We start from the raw sequence: 19570 nt of genomic DNA on the forward strand, positions 1-19570 counted from the left end.
TACATGGCAAACCAAGTTTATTACTGACGTTACAGTGTACATATGGGTTTGCAATGCTGCTGCCAGCCTTAGACTTTATTGATTTTTCTTTTCCAAGTTAAATGTACAGGAACTGAATAATTACTACTGAGCTACAACAAGATGTCAGGAATGCAGTAATGCTTCAACCAGGAGCAGTTTCCTTGCACTGACAGATTAAGATTTGCAATCTTACCAACACGGATTTGCACGCCTGATTTCTTTTGATCTACATTCAACACTACACAAGGTTTTTTTTTTTCCTTTCTCCCCTCAAGTCCAGCAGTCTGGGCTGAGGAATGGGGCGTTGACACCAGGTCTGTGCTCTCTGATGGGCACCAGGGTGTCCTGGGGCTGCTCTGCCCTGCACAGCCCGGGCACTGCCGGGGTTTGGCAATGTGGGCACAGCATGGGAAAGAGGGGCTCCTTCCAAACATCACCCAGACAGAGAAAACAGTATTTTGGGGGGTCAAAAAGAGAGCAGGTAGCTTGAAGTGGGATGGGGAAGAGGTGTCTGGCTAATGGCAGAGCCCCAAGGGGAGGCAGCCTCTCCACATCCCCATCACCCCCATGTCCCGCCTCGTCACCCACAGCCAAACCTGCACCAGCTCCTCTCCAAAGCCATTATTTCCAACCTGTTCAGCCCATCGACAATCCTCAAAGATCACTTTCATAAAGAGAACTCATCTCCTTCACCCCTGAGGCTCTCCACGCTCTCCTGCCAGCAGCACCAGGCCAGGGGCACCAGCTGCTGCCCAGGGCAGCCCAACAGCCTGTGCTGAGCCCCAGCCCCTGCTGAGGACAGCAGAGCATGGCATAAGGCACCTTGAGCTCCACAATTCGGGGATTCCTTGGGAAATCCGTGCAGAGCCACTCCCACACCCACAGCACACTGCCCAGCCAGGGGCTCCATCCCAGAGGGGCTGGGGGAGGCAGGGCACAGCTCTGTGCTCAGCCCTCAGCCACTGATCACTGACCCCAGCTGGGAACAGGGGCTCTGTGCCCCCAGACCCTCCCCAGAGCAGGGCTGGGGTCCTGCAGGGGCAGGGCAGCAGTGGGGCAGCCCCAGCCCCATAACCCAGCCCTGCTCCCTCAGCTCAGCTGGGCCACCCTCACCCACACACCCAGAGGGAACAATAAAGAGATTGAAGGACTCATCTGTGGTGCTTTAGATACACTCTGAATGGCCAGAGTGGGTTTGGAGGGGGCCAGGGGTGCTGCCCACGCCATCACAGCAGAGCCTGCTCCACCTGCAGCCCCAGGGACACCCCGGGCTCTGGAGGGAGTCCTTTGGAGGATTCCTTTGGAGGAGTCCTTTGGAGGATTCTTCTGGAGGATTCCTTTGGAGGATTCCTTTGGAGGGAGTCCTTCCCACGGTGGCACTGCCAGGCTGGGGACACCAACCCAGCTGCATCTCTGGGCTCCCTCCTGGCAGCAGATGTGGGCTCAGCCCCACTGCCAGGCCTGTCCAGAGGGGTTTGCAGCATCTCGTGGTTCTCATCTTGGTGGTCCATGGGGCAGGGCTGGCCCTGCTGCTCCTCCTTCTCCTGCCACATCCACGGCTGCAGCTGGGGAGAGCTGTGTTCTCAGGGCTTGGGGTTTGCTTTTAAACCCTCTCCCCTCTGCAGAGCTGCTTGGTTCGATGAAAATGGGCTTTTAATGGGCTTTTACTGCCTGGGCAGGAGCTGCTGCTGAGGGGGAGGCTCCTAAACTAACTGGAAACACATGGACTTCATTAAAAAACAACAACAAAAAAAAAACCCAACAAAACAAATATTTTTGCTTCGACAGCAAAGCCAACGAGCACTTTCCAGCCACAGTCCATTTTCCCATGGTGGGAGCAGCTGATGCTGGGCAGCTGGGGAGGGGGTTCCTGGCACCCCCACCAGGAGCCATGAGATGCTTCCACAGGGGCACTGAGCATCCCACGGGGCTCAGCCTGGGACACCCACAAAGCCAAAACACCCCACGTAAAAAGTAAAAAAAAAAGAAGTAACAGAAGCCTAAATGCTGCAGGTAAGAAAGAAGAGTTAAAATTCTTCCAGTCCTTTCTCATAGAACAGGGACGGCAGGCAGCCGGAGCCGGGCTCAGAGCAAGCAAGAAGAGGAGCTTTGGTCACATTTTTCTTATGAGAATCGCTGGTGAGTAACAATAATAATAATAACAACAACAACAATAATAATAATAAAAAATAAAAATAAAAAGGGCTTTAAAATACGCCTTGTAAAAGCAACCAGTGAAGAGCAGAGCACAAAGCATCTCACGTGGACACCGAAGGACAGGCGTAGGCACCTCAGAAAGGTCCGAGCTGGGCAGGAGGGAGGGCTCAGAAATTGCTGAAAATCTCCCGTTTCTTGTTCCAGTCCATCTGCGGCGCTCGCTTCTTCACCCGCTTGGCCCTCACCTTCTCCTTGGCCTCGGCCGCCGTGGGGCTCAGGCTCAGCCCACTCTCCTCAAACGGGTCCTTCTTGTCCGTGTCACCGTCCTGCAAGGGACACAGCTGCCAGCACGGCCTGGCACTGCAGTGCCCAGAGCCCCTCGGGGCACCAGGGAGGCTGGGAACCCCCAGGATCACCAGCTGTGCCCCATGCCATGGCACTGCAGTGCCCAGAGCCCCTCGGGGCACCAGAGAGGCTGGGAACCCCCAGATGACCCCATGCCATGGCACTGCAGTGCCCAGGGCCCCTCAGGGCACCACTGAGGCTGGGAACCCCCAGGATCACCCCATGGCACAGCACTGCAGTGCCCACAGCCCCTCGGGGCATCACCAAGGCTGCAAACCCCCCAGCTGTGCCCCACACCTGCAGCCCCACATTTCCCCTCACAGACAGAAGCAAGGCACATCTTCCCAAGAATATTTCTGGGGTTCACTTTCTCTGAATAACAGAGCCAGCCTTGCTGGGCTGAACCAACCAAACCGAGCCCAGGAAAGCCCCAGGGACAGCCAGGACAGCCCTGAGGAGCCCCAGGGTGTCCCCATGGCAGGAGGGCACCAGCACAGCCCATTTCCCACCCTCTCCACCCCAGGGACCCTGACTGGGGCTGCAGTGACCCTGCAGCAGCCCAAGGTGTCGCAGACATCTTTTATGGAAAATCCTTTCCTTAGGATTTCTCCTCCTGAGAAGCTGGGAGGCCTCAGGAACAAAATGTAAACATTGATTATCTGCTGCTGTGGGATGCAACAGGTGCATCTGTGATTGGTCTCATGGGGTTGTTTCTAATTAATGGCCAATTACAGTCAGCTGGCTTGGACAGAGAGCCGAGCCACAAGCCTTTGTTATCATTCCTTCCTTTTCTATTCTTAGCTCAGCCAGCCTTCCGATTAAATCTTCTATTCTTTTAGTATAGCTTTGATGTAATATATATCATAAAATAATAAATCAGCCTTCTGAAACACGGAGTCAGATCCTCATCTCTTCCCCAGTCCTCAGACCCCTGTGAGCACGGTCACACCCAGGGTGGCTCAGGGGACACTCACAGGCTCCCCAGAGGACAGGACACAGCCTGGGTCTCGCAGGACACACCACTGCAGCAGGCCATGCATTATTCACAGGGACAGGGGCAGATTGCAGGCGCCTGGCACAGCTGCTGCCCGAGAGGCTCCGGGCGCTCAGAGGCCACCTGAGCACCTGGGGCTGGCACTGCTGCTGGGCACCTGGAGGGACACTCTGCTCTGTTTATAGCAGAACGTTGTGCTGAAGACAAATTTCTGAGCACTCTGCAAATCCTCACTTCTTATTTTAACAGGAAAAAAACCTGCTGAATTATTAACTCCTGAGAATGCCAATCTATGCCTTGTGTTGACTTTTGGTTGCCACTTCACCTTGCCCAACAAGTTTTGCCCCTTTCCAGTGCTGAGCCACACCACAGAAACCCCTTCAGCCCAGCCTGGCAGCAAAAACAACTCCTCCCTTCATTTAAACACTGTGATAAATTCTCTGTGCTCCAAACTAAAAAAAAAATATAAATTAAACATATTAAATAAAGCCAATTCTGCCTTTTGTCCTGCTAGCAGCTCTTGAGCCTCACAGCTGTGTTCCTTATGGGTTCCCAGCTTTGCTGTGGCTCATCAGTGTAATTAGCTGAGACCCCAAATCCTGCAGACATCCCTTCACCTCCCAAACTATCCAAGCAGGAATCAGTGCCCAAGGAGCTGCCAGGAAGCCCCCAGTGCAAGGGATGAGAGGAAAGCCTGGGTGGGCACAATGAACCCAAATCTGGGAGATTAACTGGAACCTCATCCCTGCACAGCCCAGTGGGGCAGGACGGAGGGGACACGGGGTGTGCAGGGGACAGGAGGTGTTGGTTTGGGGCTCTCACCTCGGATTCCTTCCCAGGGCTCTGCAGGTCGCTGTGAGATGAAGATGTGGATCCCCCGTTCAGCTGGAGGGAAGGAAAACGTCAGTGTGGTGTGAGCCAGGCAGAGCTGGACACAATAAACCCCCAGGGAGGGATGGGATGGGATGGGATGGAGCCTGCAGGGAGGGGATGGAGCTGCTGAGGGGTCCCTGCACACAGGGGAGCCCCTGGAACCCCACAGAACCCCCCAGCCCCAGCAGAACTGGGACACTGCACCTCCTCCCGTCCCCCTGGGACTAAATGGGGCTGGGACTGGCCTGGTTCAACCCCTGAATTAAAGCTGCAGTGGGCAGCAATTAAAAGCAGGCAGCAATTAAAAGCAGGCAGCAATTAAAAGCAGGCAGCAGTAAGGCTGAGCTAAACGAGCCCTGGGGACCTGAGCATCAGCAGGGACAGCCCCTGACCCCTCCTGCCCTCTCTGGGGCAGGTGAGGACTCACCTGGGTCTGTGCAGATCCGTTTGTCATGGGCTGGGGTGGCACACCTGGGCACAGCAAACACACACAGAGCACACAGTGAGCCCCCTGAGCGCAGCACCTGGCACCCAGCCACCCCTTCCTGCCCTGCCCACCCTGTCCCTCCACTCTGGGCTGTTCCCCAGCCCACACAGAAGCCTTTCCCCTCTCCCCGTGCCCTTCTACAACCACATCCCCTGAATTCACTCCACTTCACCCTTTTGATCAGAGGAAAACACCTGCCAGGAGGAGGAACAAGTAACCTCCTTACAGAGCCACCATCCTGCCCTTTTCTCTTTTTTTACCGTTAGTTTTTTTTTTTCATAAATTCTTTATTCAAAAATCTCAAAAGCCAGCTCAAAAAGCTTCATCAAAATCCCCATGATGGTGCTGCCACAGCACCGCCTGCCACACAACCCCCTCTCCAGGCACTCTGGAATTTAATTTTTTTTTTTTTTGCTCACTTCCAATGATTTACTCTAACAATAGCCCACACAATGGCAATTTCATGCATTTAAGCTGCCAGTCACCACGATCAAGTCACTGCCCCAGGCATTACCGTGTCTCTGTCCCAGACTAACAGATGTGTTAATTGGGACAGGATTAATAACTGAATCATGTCAAGCATGGATGCTTTCCCTAGGGACTGACTGGGGGCTGCATCGCTGCAGACTGCAGGAATTTCTGGGGCAAAGCAGAAAAATAAACCTAAATTGTGATTTTTGAGAGCGTGCTGGTGCAAAAACCTCTGTGTGGCTTTGGGATCCTTAAATATTTTATTGCAGCGAATGCTGGACTCGTGTTTAGAGCAGGATAAGCTCTGAGCAATGAGCATCAGAAGAGTCAGCTCACACAGACGTTTATGTCTCTGGTATCATAAGTAGCTAAACTTTAAATTATTTAAATAAAAAGCTTCAGATGACAAGGAATAGAAAAGTGGGATTGGACTTCAAAACCAAATTAGCCACAACTAGAAATGCTTCATCTAAAAGCCTCTCATTTGGTTAAAGGCTGAGGTGCTCAGGGTGAGCTGCAGGGCTTGGGAAGTGTCAGTGTGAGGTCAAAGCAGCTCAGTTCAAGAGGATGATGATGATAATAATAATAATAATAATAATAATAATAATAATAATAATAATAATAATAATAATAATAATAATTTATATATCTTCTATTATTATTATTATTATTATTATTATTATTATTATTATTATTATTATTATTATTATTATTATTATTATTATTATTATTATTATTATTATTATTATTATTTCCTCTCACCCTGCAAACAGCAGAATTTCCCAGAGCCCTTTGTTACCTGGCAGGTGCCAAACTCTGCTCCCTGTGAATGCTGGAGCCCCCAGGCTCCCTGCCCTGTGCCCTGCTGGAACAAGGGCTCCTTTGTGGCAGTGCCAGCAGCCAGCCCTGCTCCTCCTGCAGCATCTGACACCCTGTGGCTCCCCAGCAGTGCCTGACCCATTTCTGGGGACAAATCTGCCCATTGAGCATCCCGGGGCTCAGATAAGGAGCAGCTGTGCTGGGAAACAGAGCTGGGCATTGAGCAGGGCACGGCCAGGCTGGGCAGGGGATGAGCAGCTTTCCCTGCCAGGTTTCTGCAGCCCTTCCCTCTGCACAGGGACTCTCCAGTGCCCATGGGCTCGTTCACTGCAGCAAAGAGCAACAGAATCACAGAATCGTGGAGTGCCTGGGGTTGGAAGGGAGCTTAAAGCTCACCCAGGGACACCTTGCACTGGAACAGCCCTGCCCTGTCCAACCTGGCTTTGAAGGGGCTCCCCAGCGATGATGATCAATCATCAACACACCAAATTTGACGTTCTCATAGCTGATAAAAATCATGACACTGAAGATGTCCACACACCCAAGGACAAAGGGCTTAGTCCTACCCTCACTGTTAGTTTTTGATGGGTACATCCACGCAAGTACCCGTGCTCCAGTACCCCAAAGCCCAGCACACCTCAGTGCCTCGGAGTTCCAGAGTTAATTATTCACCGTGTAAAAGCCACAGAGTGTTTTTTGGCAGGGGGAGGGTGTATGCTCAGAGTTTATAAATAGCCGGGTGGTTCTCAGGAAACCACTGAGGGATGAGGCAGGAGGGAAATGTGACTGTGCTGGGATCTGGGATCCCACCGTGAGTCACCCGGGAAGGAAGGGAAGGGAAGGGAAGGTCTCACCTTTGCTGTGCTCCTCCGTGGGGGTCACCCCCAGCTTCTTGAAGTACTCGTCTGTCTCGGGGTCCACCACGAGCAGCCTGGCCTCGCTGTCCCTGGCCTTGATGTGGGACACCACCTCCGAGTGCCGCAGCCCCTCCACGTTTATCCCGTTCACCTGTGCAGGGGCAGCATCACAGCCCAAACCAGCCCATGGGCTGCTCCTGCCTCCCAGAACCCTCCTTCCCTGAGGATTCCTCTCTTTACTCCTGCTGGCATTGCGGCATTTTCCTTTCTCTCTTCCCGTGGGGATGACAGGAAGGCTACAGGCTTTTCCCTTCTCCCTCTCCTAAACCCCCCCAGAGCATCCTCTGTGTTACCTCACACCTCTGGCTGCATCCCAAACACATCCATGGGCAACCAGAGACCCCAGGCTGCCCCCAAGACCCTCTGCTGGCCCCTCTGGCACTGCCAAGCCCAGCCTTTCCCTTGGCTGTGCCCCAAATCTCCCCGGGGGCACAGGGGGCTGTGTCCTGGGGCATCCCCGTGTCCTGGGGCATCACTGTGCCACCCTCCATCCCTCTGGAGGGAAAACCTGAGATTTCTGTGCCCCTGATGGGCGAGTCCCTGTGCCTGGGGCAGGGATTCATCCCTCCCTCCCTGCCCTGCCCTGCGTGAGAGCCAGGACCTCCAGGGAACCCGATCCCGATTGTTCCTGCAGGAGGGGACAATGGTGACTCAGGACATTGTTCGGTGAATGAATCACCCTTTGTCCCACCGGGAAGGGCCCGACAGCCTCGGCATGACCCAGAGCTGCTCCTCATCCAAAGGGACGAGCAGAGCCTGGGCTCCACACTTGGGGTCCCCTCTGCAGGGAACCAGGCTCCCCTGCTCCCCAGGGCACAGCTGCAAGGCTGGGGTGAGAATAAACCCCTTCCAACCCCTTCATGCCAGGCTCTGCCAGCCTCAGCTGCCAGCTCACAGCCCTGCTCCATCCCTGTCCTGCCACTCCAGCTCACCCCAATCCATGCCAGGGCTGCTCTCCCCCACCCTGGCACAGAGCTGGGGGCATCAAATATTTATCCCAGCCCCAAAGAGCAGGCAGGGAGGGGATCGGGTTTCTGAGCTCACCCCGAGCTGCTTTGTGTGTGCCAGGCCCCGGGCCAAGCCCATCAATAAATAACGGGACCCCTGGATGTGACACCAGCCCGGAGTGCCACCCGTGCCCGGCCCGGCCCCACGCTGTCCCAGCATTAAACTTTCAGCTGCTGGGGACAGGCACAGCTCCCACTGCCTGGGCAGTAACTCCTCACGGGGCTGGAGAGCAGGAGAGAGCTCTGCCCGCAGGGTTATCCCAGCTCACACTCTTGCAGGGGTGCCAATCCCATTCCTGCTCTGAAGGCCACAGGGAGGTCCCTGGGGGCGGTTTTGGGGTTCAGCCCAAGCAGGGAATACCCATGTGCTCCCACAGGGAAAGGGAGGATGGCTGCTGTGCCTGCCCCTCTGCCCACACAGGCAGCTCTGGATGGGGGCACCTCCTTCTCCAGGAACAACACAGCACACAAGCCAAAGAGAGGGCAATTCCCAGCCCTGTCTTGGCAAGAAGTGCTGTCCAGCACGTGGTAACCAGCGAGATGCTTCCAAGAACACTTTTCCCCCATCTTCCATAATTTTGTGTCTTAAAATCTCTGCAAAGCCTCTTCCCCTATGTTTCCAAGCACTCCCTGGCAGGGCATCAGCTCAGCTGGGCAGCACCAGCCTGGCCCTGTGCCCACTGTGCCCTGCCCGACCCTCCCTGTGCCAGCCAGAGCCAGCACAGCACCTTGGGGACACAGCTGGGGGATGGCAGCACTCTGCAGTCTTGGAGGGCTTTTCCAGCCTAAGAACAACCCCAAATTTCTACTCTGCAATCCTCCCCAGAGCTCCCACTTGGAGGCGAGGAGCGAGCACAGAGCCGCGCCATCCCCGGCACCCCAATCAGAGCAGCACAGGGGGATCAGCTGGGGAAGGTGACGGGCTGGGGGCTGTCCCAGCTCGCCCAGGGTCCCACCCTGCTGCTGCCCCCTCGCTGTTACCTCCACCAGGCGGTCCTGGGGCCGCAGCCCTGCCCTGGCCGCGGGGGAATCGGGATCCACGGAGCGGATGAACTGCCCCGGCCGCGACTTCTCGCTGTGCAGGTTGAAGCCGTAGCCATTGGGGCCTTTCTTCAGGTGGCACAGGCGTGGGCACAGCTCCTTCTGCCCGTTCAGGTCCTGCTTCATGGAGGACAGGGTAGGGGAGACAGGGCACAGGGGTTAATGGATGGATTTGGGGTGGCTCCAGGCAGATGTGACCGCAAATAGAGCCCCGAGGAAGCGCCCTATCTGCCCCCCGTCCTCAGCCTGGGGACAGCTTAACAAATGGATTTCCTCTCATTGAGTCTATTTTCGAAACCCAATTGTCCAAAAGCACTCCAGAAAAACGAAAACAAAACAAAAAATGCATTTCCTTCTGCAGGAGTGGCTCAGATTCATCCACCCATAGGCTGGGACCCTCCCAGCAGCAGCCAAGCCCTAGCCCTGGGCAGGGAGGAACCAAGGCCCAGCTGTGCTTTGGCCAGACCTGGGATTGACCTCAGTCAGGTATTTAAGGCAGGGCCACTCCCTTGGTCTCGGTGACACCAGCATCACCCGCTGGTGCCACCATCCCAGTCCCTCCTTGCTGGGAGGGGATGAACCCCAACATCCAAGAGCTCCCTGCAGCTGTCGAAGGCTGAGCTGGGCAGGATGAACAGCACAGGGGCACAGGAGGAGCTCAGCGCTTCTCCCCATGCCATGGAAAATGCTTTGTGGCTCCTCAGGGCAGTCAGGGAGAAACAACTCCTGGTTTTCTGCAGCTCTTCAGGACCCACAACATTCCCACCAGCAGCTCCAGCTCCTGGCACCACATCCCTGCCAAAGGCACCTCAGAGTTCCAGCGTGCTCATTTTCACCCAGGCTTTAAGGAAAACATCCCCCCTGGATGAGTTTTAACCCTCCTCAGCAGGAGCAGCTCTGCTCCCTGCCTGCCCACGGAGAGGATTGGTCTGGGATCACATTCCCAGGGAAATCTCTCCCAGCCTTTCCCTCCAAATTAAAAATCCAGGCAGCAATTTCCTCCTCCTCCTTCCCTTGGCTGAAAGGCACCATGAAACTCCAAACCTCCCAACTCCTTCACCCCCTCAAGGAGGGGTTTTACAGAGGAGAACAGAGTGGGGTCACACAGAGGGATCTACCAGGGATCCCTGTGCTGGGGATGGAATTTGCACAGAATTCCAGAAGGGGTGGAAAAGATCACCATGTTCAGTCCCCTGCCATGGCAGGGACACCTCCCACTGTCCCAGGTCCCTGTCCAACCTGGCCTGGGACATTGCCAGGGTCCAGGGGCAGCCAGATGTGCATCAGGGCTCCAGATGTGGACCAGCCCAAGCCCAGCACCCAGGGAGAATCAGGGATGCAAAATGAGCAGCCTGTGCACACAGGATGGCTCAGGAGGGAAGGAACCACTGAGAGTCATCCAAATCCAGGGAGCTGTTTGAGCAGAATTCCCCAGATCCCATCACTCAGGATTGTGTCCTTCCTCTGGCACAGGAGGGGCACCTTACCCACCAAATTCTTCAGAAACTGCTCACCTTACCCACCAAATTCCTCAGAAACTGCTCTCACACGAGGGTCACCACCAGCAGTGCCCATCACAGGCACGGGGGCACACTCAAAACTGCTCCTGAATTTTACAGAGATTCCTTCACCAAATGAGTTCTTCACTAAAAACCAGCTGGTGGTGTTGGTATCTCACCCCGAGATGGGTTCATAAAGGGGAATAAGGATTGTATCAGTGACAGCCCAGCCAGGATGGGGCTCCAAGGCCCTCCTGTGCCTGCTCACACCAGGGCAGCCCTGCAGCCCCATCCCCTCCCCGTGCACCCTGAACCCTGCTGCACTTTTCCCATGGCCCCAGAGCAGGCAGTTCGCCCTATCTGCAAACATTTCCAGCCTGCCTGGAGCTCCTCAGGCTCTGAGGAAAACAGGAAATGATTCAACTGCAGTGACCTTAAAGGACACACGGGGCTCTGTGTGCGGGACGAGGGCAGCACCTCTGGGGTCACCAAAGTGCAGCTGGCATCACCAAAACCCACCTGGCATCACCTATTCGGGTCCAAAAAGGACCTTTCAATGCCGTTTTCCTCCTGCTCCATCCCTGCAGGGTCAGAGCCCCGGCAGCAGTGTGAAAACACAGAGAAATCACTGAGAATCACCCCAAAATCTGGGCTGGAGGCGCTGTCCCAGCGTGGGGATCCCTTGGGGACACCCTGGCAGGGTCAGTCCCTCCTCCTCCTCCTCCAGGGATCAGCAGTGAAATCAAATTACTCACTAAACCAACCCCAGAGGGAGGGAACAGCTCCTCTGCAGGATCCCCAGGCTGGGAGCTGCTGCTTTGTGCCACGTCCTGCGTGGGCTTGTGCTGCTCCCACTGCAAAACCTTCAATTTAAGGCCCTTAACTGGAACGAATCCAAGACGTTTATTTTTAAATACACACACATATAAAAAAAAAAAAACCAATTCAGCATCTGTTCTGGGCAGAAATCCTCAGGGAAAACTGCTTATCCTCCCGCAGAGATGATCCAGGGCTTTGCTGGGCTCTTAAACCTCCCAGCTAACGCAATCCTTGGCTGCTGGAGCAAACAGCTTTTGGAGCTGAGCTCTGCAAAGCCCCTCTCTGGGATTAGGGCTGAGCCCCTGCTCACACCCCCAGCTCTGGAACGGCCTCTCCTGCCAGCTCCTCTCTTTATTTTCCTTTCGCCTTCCTTTCCCTGGCCGTGTTCTGGGGAGGTATTTCCATATTTCCCCATTTCCCGGGGGATTTGGCCGCTGTGAAACCCGAGTTTTTCTGGAGGAGTAGTGTGGTTATCGTGGGGGCTTCACGGGATTCTGCCTGAGAGGGGCTCCGGGGGAGGCTGCGCCCCTCTCACAGCCAGCGCTGCAAAGGGTCCAGTTACAGACACAAGCGTGCTGCAAATAAACTGAATTCAACCCCGTTTTTTTTTGTCTCAGAAAGACAAAAATTGCCCACACGCCAAAAAAATAGAAAAAAAAAAACAAAACCAAAAACAAACAAACCCAAAAAACCCTAAACCAAACAAAAAAAAAAAAAAAACACAAAAAAAAACCCCTGCAAAATTAAGATTATGCCAAAAAAACAAAAAACCCTGCAAAACGAGGATTTTGCAAAAAAAAAAAAACCACTCTGCAAAATAAAGATTTTGCAAAAAAAAAAAAAAATCCTGCAAAATGAAGATTTTGCCAAAAAAATGCAAAATGAAGATTTAGCCCAAAAAAACTCTGCAAAATGAAGATTTTTGCCAAAAAAAAAAAAAAACAAAAACCTACAAAATGAAGATTTTTTGAATTTTTCTCCAGGAATGCAGGCCCTTCCAGTGAGTGCCTGAAGCAGGGCCCACTCCATCCCTGTCTGTGCAGGTAAATCAGGTAAATCCTCCCTGCATGGTGATCTGCACTCACACCCAGCCCTGGAGCTGCTGCATTTTCCAAGGAAACCCTTTCGGAAGCTCAGCTCAAGGGGCTCCATTTAAAAAAGCACAAACAAGACATTAAATAACAATGAAACGCTTTCAGAAAAAAATTTCAAAAAACCCGATTGGGTGTTGCCAGCTCTCACAATCTCACGGCAACTCTTTGCAGCATCTGATTTTTGATTTCCCCTTGGAGTTCCCAGCGCTGCTGATGGAAACCGGGGTCCCTCAGGGGCTCCCCTGGGTGCCCCCTTGGCCCACGGGTGCCCCAGCCCTGGCTCTGTGCCACCCCTGCACTGACCAGGGCTGCGCCCATTTGTCACAAATGTCACCAGCCCTGATTAACGAGGGGCTCCACATCATTAATTAGCACGTGGCAGCCTCCAGGAAGGCAGAACCCACTCCCAAAAGGAGCCAAATTCCCCTCCTGGGTTTGAGGGGCAGCAGAGCAGCCCCCAAGCTTTGGTTACCCAACCAAATCCACCCGGCCCTACAAAAACCCTTCCCAGCTCAACACCTCTCACCCTTTTAAGATTTTAAGGGTTTTTAAGGTTTTCTCAGCCTTCTGATGTTGAAGTGTAGAGAACTTTCTCACACACTTTCTGTAAATAACTCACTGTTTTGCATTCCTTTATAGAAGAAGAGAAAGCTGATAAACTGTTAGTCGGACCAGTGTCATTGGAGAGGTGTCATTGTCACCCTCCAATCCGCTGTCACTTTTAGAAAACTATAAATGCTAAAGTCAGCAAATAAACTCCCCTTTTCCTTCACCTCAAAAGCAGCAGTGTACACTGATTTCCTTTCGGATCCTATAGCAACAAACCCCAGTGCCAGGGACCCTCCTGTGCCACTGTGAGCCAGCCCAGCACAGGGATGTCCCTGCTCCCCACAGCCCTGTGCCACCACTGTCCCAAAGGAAAAACCAACCTGCACCTTCCCACCAGCCCAGCCTGACCCTGGGCAGGGACGGGAATAAATAAAATGGACATTTCAGAGCCAGCCCAGAAAGCTGCAGGAGCACCCAGGGTCTGGCTCTCCACACTGGTGGCCAGGTGCCACGACTGTCCCCAGCCCCTCTGCCCCACAAAGGGCTAAAATGCTTTGAAAGCCACGGTTTGGGGCTTTATTCCTAATACAAATAAAATAAAAAATAGGGGTTTATTCCTAAATAAAAATAAAATAAAATAAAATAAAATAAAATAATAAAAAATAAAATAATAAAATAAAATAAATTAAAAATAAAATAAATTTAAAATAAAAATAAAAAATAAAAAAAAATAATAAAATAAAAATAATAAATTAAAATAAAATAAAATAATATAATAAAAATATAATAAAATAATAAAATAAAATAATTAAAATTAAAAAATTAAAAAATAAAAACAAAAAAAAATTTAAAAATGAAATAAAAAATAAAATAAAAAATAAAATAAAAAATTCCACACCAGTGCCAGCGTGAATGCTGGGTCTTCCAGGAGAGGACGAGGAGGAGGAAGAGGGGGACACAGACACACACACACAGAGCTACTCTAGAGGCCGAGGCCAGGCTGGTACCATCACCCTGGGTCCTGGTGGCTCCTGCAGGCTGGCAGGGCAGGGTGTCCCTGGGCTGTCCCTGGGGTGTCCCAGCAGCTCCAGCCCTGCTCCTGCCCGCAGTGGGATTTGCTGGAACTCCACCAAGCTCCTCTCCTGGTGTGCCACAGTAATCACAATCATTAGGATCAGGGCTCCTAATCAGCTCAGTCCTGCCTGGGACCCCCTCCCCTGCTCCCTGTGCCACCCCAGGGGCTGTGCCCACAGCTCCAGCACCCCTGCAGGAGCTGCACTGCCACAGACATCTTTTATGGAAAATCCTTTCTTTAGGGAGCTGAGAGGCCTCAGGAACAAAATGCAAACATTGATTATCTGCTGCTGTGGGATGCAACAGGTGCATCTGGGATTGGTCTCGTGTGGTTGTTTGTAATTAATGGCCAATCACAGTCAGCTGGCTGGGGCAGAGAGCCGAGCCACAAACCTTTGTTATCATTCCTTCCTTTTTCTATTCTTAGCCAGCCTTCTGATGAAATCCTGTCTTCTATTATTTTAGTACAGTTTTGCTATAACATAAATGATAAAATAATGAATCAGCCTTCTGAACCCCCCTCACCCCGGGACCCCTGTGAGCACGGTCACACTGCAGCCCCTGGATGCCCTCCAGGATCACCCAGGACAGGTCAAACCTTTCCATCCCTGCTGGGCAGGGCTGCAGAGAGCCCGGGCAGGAGCACTCCTGCCTCATTTACATTGCTGGCACACTTTCAGCCCGCAGCCACGGCGTTTCCTCTCCTTTCCCTGTGCTTTGGGTCAGAAAGTGGCAAAAGGGCTCCTCTGCTCCCTCCAAAACAAACCTCACTGCAGAGCCCCCCGGGGCTGGGGATGTCCTGAGGGGACAGGGGGCACTGCTCAGAGCCCTGGTGTCCGTCCCCACCTCCAGATGGGACCTCTGGGAGGGCTCGGGGCTCATTCCATCCCTGCCTCCCTCCCTCCTGCTGGCCACACACTCTCCCCCATCCCCTCCTCCAGCTGCAGCCAGCCTGAGCGGGCTCAAATTCCAGATGTTTGGTGAAATGCTATAAATAACAGAGGGGGAGGGGAGACCGGGACGCCAGCCCCACCAAACACCAGCAGATGTTCCTGCCCTTCCTGCAGGGCCAGGCTGGGAATGGGCAGATCCAGCACCCAGAGACACCCCCAGGCAGGGGTGTGCACCAGCCAGGAATATTCCTATTTTCTGCTCCTGCCCTGGGATTCATTCCCATTTTCTGCTCCTGCCCCAGGGGTTCATTCCCATTTTGTGCTCCTGCCCAGGGGTTCATTCCCATTTTGTGCTCCTGCCCAGGGGCTCATTCCCATTTTCTGCCCCTGCCCAGGGGTTCATTCCCATTTTCTGCCCCTGCCCAGGGGCTCATTCCCATTTTCTGCTCCTGCCCCGGGATTCATTCCCATTCTCTGCTCCTGCCCAGGCATTCATTCCCATTTTGTGCCCCTGCCCGGGCATTCATTCCCATTTTCTGCCCCTGCCCAGGGATTCATTCCCATTTTCTGCTCCTGCCCAGGGATTCATTCCCATTTTCTGCTCCTGCCCAGGGATTCATTCCCATTTTCTGCTCCTGCCCAGGGATTCATTCCCATTTTGTGCCCCTGCCCAGGGATTGATTCATTCCCATTTTCTGCTCCTGCCCAAGGGTTTATTCCCTCCTGCCAATCCAGGGGCTGCACCAGCACCCACCCAGTGCCCCCTGGATGCATCCCTGCCTCCCTCTGGGTGCATCCCACACGCCCTGAGCCAGCGGGCAGCACAAAGGCAGCGGGTGAGGGTGGCAGGGAGTGATTCCAATTAGCAATGGAACACATCCAGCCTGGGCTCCTCAGCAGGACACACGGCCAGGCTGCAGCTGATAGGGCAATTTGGGTATTCCTGGGATAATTCCTGCTAATTCGGATATCCCTGGGATAATTCCTGGCAATTTGGATATTCCTGGGATTTCTCTGATTTTTTAGGCAGTCCCTGAGAGGAGGAGGAGGATGATGGCCATGCCATGGAAAACCCAGACTCACAGCACAGCTCCCTGCATGGAGGGGAAGGACGATGCCCACCGTGGGCACCATCCTCAGCCTCAGCAGGGTCCTGGACACTTCCCTGAGCCCTGCAGCCCTTGTGGGCACAGCTGAGGGCACAGTGGGGGTGCCAGGGTGGTGCAAAAGTCACCACAAGAGGTCAACGAGGCCCTTCCCCATCCCCTGCCACCGGAGCAGCAGCGAGAGGAGGTTTGCAGCTCCCTGTGCCCCCCACCCAGTGCCCAGCTCAGTGCCAGGTGCTGTGGGAGGCAGAGCTGTGCCAGAGCCCCGTGAGCCCGGGGAAGTGCCAGGCAGGAGAAAACAGGGGCAGGAAGGACGTGGAGGGTGTGGAGGGTGGGGAGGTGCAGCCCACGGCGGCAGCACTGCCAGGCTGTGCCAGGGCACCGCTGCCAGCCCAGCCCCAGCCCTGGGAAAAGCCCTGCCCTCGCAGCCCCACAGGGCCCCTCTGCAGAACCCTCCTGGCAGAGCAATCCCAGCTCAGCCTCCCCTCGGTGCCCCGGGCTAAGCTGGATCTGCCCCTCTGCGCCATCCCCGCGGCTTTGGGGAAATCCCTGGGCACAAAGGGGGCTCTCAGCACGGCCTCTCCTGCCTGGCACCTCCCGTGCCCGTGGGCACAGCCCCAGGGAGGGCCCCTGAGGGGCACAGCCCTGATGTGGGGACACCAGCTCTGCCCAGCCCCACGGGGTGCAGCAGGGATGCAGCTGCAGGGATGTCCCTGTCCCCATCCCCTGCAGCCCCACAGCTGCCAGGCAGCTTCAGAGGGTGCAGCAGGGATGGAGCTGTCCCCTGTCAGCCCCACAGAGTGCACCCGATGGCCCAGCAGGGATGGAGCTGTCCCCGTGCCCCGGCAAACCCACCGGGCTCAGCTGATTCCCCAGCAGGGATGGAGCTGTCCCTGTGCCCTGGCAAACCCACCGGGCTCAGCTGATTCCCCAGCAGGGATGGAGCTGTCCCCATCCCGGGCAGTGTCTCAGCTGTGGGAATCAGCATTTCCCCCCGTGCTGGAGCAGGAGCAGGCTGAGCACCCAGCCGTGCCCCGGGCAGGGCTGCAGCAGCAGCAGCAGCAGCAGCAGCAGAGGCTTGGCTGGAGCAGGGAGCAGCTGGGCCAGCCCAGAGAGGGATGGAGGGAGGACGGAGGAGGCAGCAAGCGCCACGTGCACGTGTCTGCACGGACACAGAACGCTTTTCCAGCTGGCTCTGCCAAGGGAACACAGCCAGGGCACCGCAGAGCTCCTCTGCTCCAGGCTGATGCGGGGCACAGATGTGGGGCCTGGCAGGATGGGCTTTGTCCAAGAGGAGAAATGTGGAATCTCTGCTCTGCGTTGAGAGGGATCTCAGCAGATCCACAGGGATCTGTTTTCTGCTGGGTGGGAGGGGAAAGAGCAAATGGGAATAAATCCTTGGATTTGTTATTAATAAAGCCTTGGTCAGCGAGCAGGGCTGGAGCTGCTGGAGCAGGGGAGAAACTCCTTCCCACGCTCAGCATGAACCCCCGGGCCAGAGGAGGGGCTGTGTGCACAACGGGAATGGAGAATGAACGATGCTGGGAACGAAATTCCCCAGTCCCACAGCGCTCCCTCCCTCCCTCCATCCCTGCACTGGGGCTGTGCTGCAGCACAGAGCTGCTGTCCCATCCTGTGACAGCCCGAACAGAGCAGTGCCACCCCCTCTGTGACACCCCAAACCAGAGCAATGGCACACCCCAATGGCACACCCCAAACCAGAGGAATGCCATCCCCTCTGTGACACCCCAAACCAGAGCAGTGCCACCCCAATGGCACACCCCAAACAGAGCAGTGCCACCCCCTCTGTGACACCCCAAACCAGAGCAGTGCCACCCCAATGGCACACCCCGAACAGAGCAGTGCCACCCCCTCTGTGACACCTCAAATAGAGCAGTGCCACCCCCAATAATGGCACACCCCAAACCAGAGCAATGGCACACCCCAAACAGAGCAGTGCCACCCCCTCTGTGACACTCCAAACCAGAGCAATGCCACCCCCAATGACACACCCCAAACGAAAGCAATGGCACACCCCAATGGCACACCCCAAACCAGAGCTCCTGTCCCCCTCTGTGACACCCCAAACCAGAGCCCTGCCAGCCCCAAGGCACACCCCAAACCCCCATGGCACACCCCAAACCAGAGCAGTGCCATCCCCAATGGCACACCCCAAGGCAGAACAGTGCCCCTCGATGGCACAGCCCAACCAGAGCCCCCTGCACAGGGCAGCGCCAGGCACGGCGCCCAGCCCAGCCCAGCCCTGCCTTCAGCCAGGTCTGTGCTGGAACCAGGCACCTCCAGGCTCTGCCCAGCCCCTCTGGCCTCCCCAGCTGTTTTGGAGGCCAGGCCTTGAGCAATCACAAACCCTGGTGGAGGCTGGCCCCATGCCTGTCCTGCAGTGCCCCGGGGTCAGAGCAGGAATCCGGTCCTGCAGCTCTGGGCTCCCAGGAAAACCCCGGGACAGGGAGGTTTTGGGAAAGGAAAGGTTTTTTCCCAAAGACTGAGGCTGCTCAGGCTCTGTCCTGCTGCTTTTCCCCGTGCCAGGGCTGTGGCACTGGGGTCACCTCACTGCAAACCCCACCAGGGCCAGCAGCCACTGCTCAAACCCACCAGGACCTGCCCTGAAGGCTGAGTTTTAGGGACAGGGTGCAATCCTGCAGAAAGCCAGCTGTTAGCCAGGCATCCCATCCAGAATGGGGAGAACTGTCCTGCACCACATTCCAGCGAGGACACAAAGCCTGGTCCCCCCCAGGAGCCCCCAGACCCCAGAGGAAGAGCCACGGGTGCTGCACTCAGCCTGGCAGAGCCCACAAAGCACAGGCAGGGTGGAAAGGAGGCACGAGCCATCCTGCTGTCCCTTTGGGGCTGGTTTCCCTCTGCTCTGCCCCCCTGGGCACGGGGCAGGGGGACCCATGTGCACCCCAGCCCGGCCCCTGCCCCAGAACAGGCTCTGCTCTGTGAGTGCTGGGCCAGGGAAGTTCAAGAGTTTACTCCCAATATTTGTCTTGGCCGGGCAGCCCAGCTGGCTGCAGGAAATGGGGCAGGGGGAGGGCTCCAAACATCCTCTGCATTCCTGGTGAGAGAGAGCAAAGGCAGCTCAGGGCACCCCCCTGGGGTCACCCAGTGTGAGAGGGGCCCTTTGTGCTCAGAATCCCTGCCATCAAACATCCAGGGTGCCATTTTCCAGAACTGGGGGGTGAGGGGCTTTGCTCCCAGCCCTCAGCTCCACACTGAGCTGCTCCCCTGTCCCAAAACCCCAAAATCACAGCTCCTGCACAGGATCTGCTGGGCTGGGCACACACCCAGAGCCTCCTGCGACCTCCCCAGGCACCCACAGCCCTGCTGTCAGTGCCCCCATTGCACAATGCTGGCACCAGGGCATCCCCCAGCCCTGCTGGGAC

General features: G+C 55.3%; 1 protein-coding gene across 1 annotated transcript in view; it reads right to left on the reverse strand.

Moving 5' to 3' along the window:
• The window catches only part of NHERF2 (NHERF family PDZ scaffold protein 2), a 33633-nt gene continuing 14063 nt past the window's right edge, over window positions 1-19570 (reverse strand). The window contains exons 3-7 of the mRNA XM_058035795.1: window positions 9073-9249; window positions 7022-7175; window positions 4818-4861; window positions 4340-4402; window positions 1-2504 (exon numbers count right to left, since the gene is read on the reverse strand). Coding sequence (XP_057891778.1) covers window positions 2346-2504; window positions 4340-4402; window positions 4818-4861; window positions 7022-7175; window positions 9073-9249 — 597 coding nt within the window. The 3' untranslated portion in view covers window positions 1-2345. The remainder of the gene's footprint in view (window positions 2505-4339; window positions 4403-4817; window positions 4862-7021; window positions 7176-9072; window positions 9250-19570) is intronic.

This window comes from Melospiza georgiana, chromosome 16, assembly GCF_028018845.1.
Source record: "Melospiza georgiana isolate bMelGeo1 chromosome 16, bMelGeo1.pri, whole genome shotgun sequence".
In the NCBI taxonomy this organism is placed as follows: Eukaryota; Metazoa; Chordata; class Aves; order Passeriformes; family Passerellidae; genus Melospiza; species Melospiza georgiana.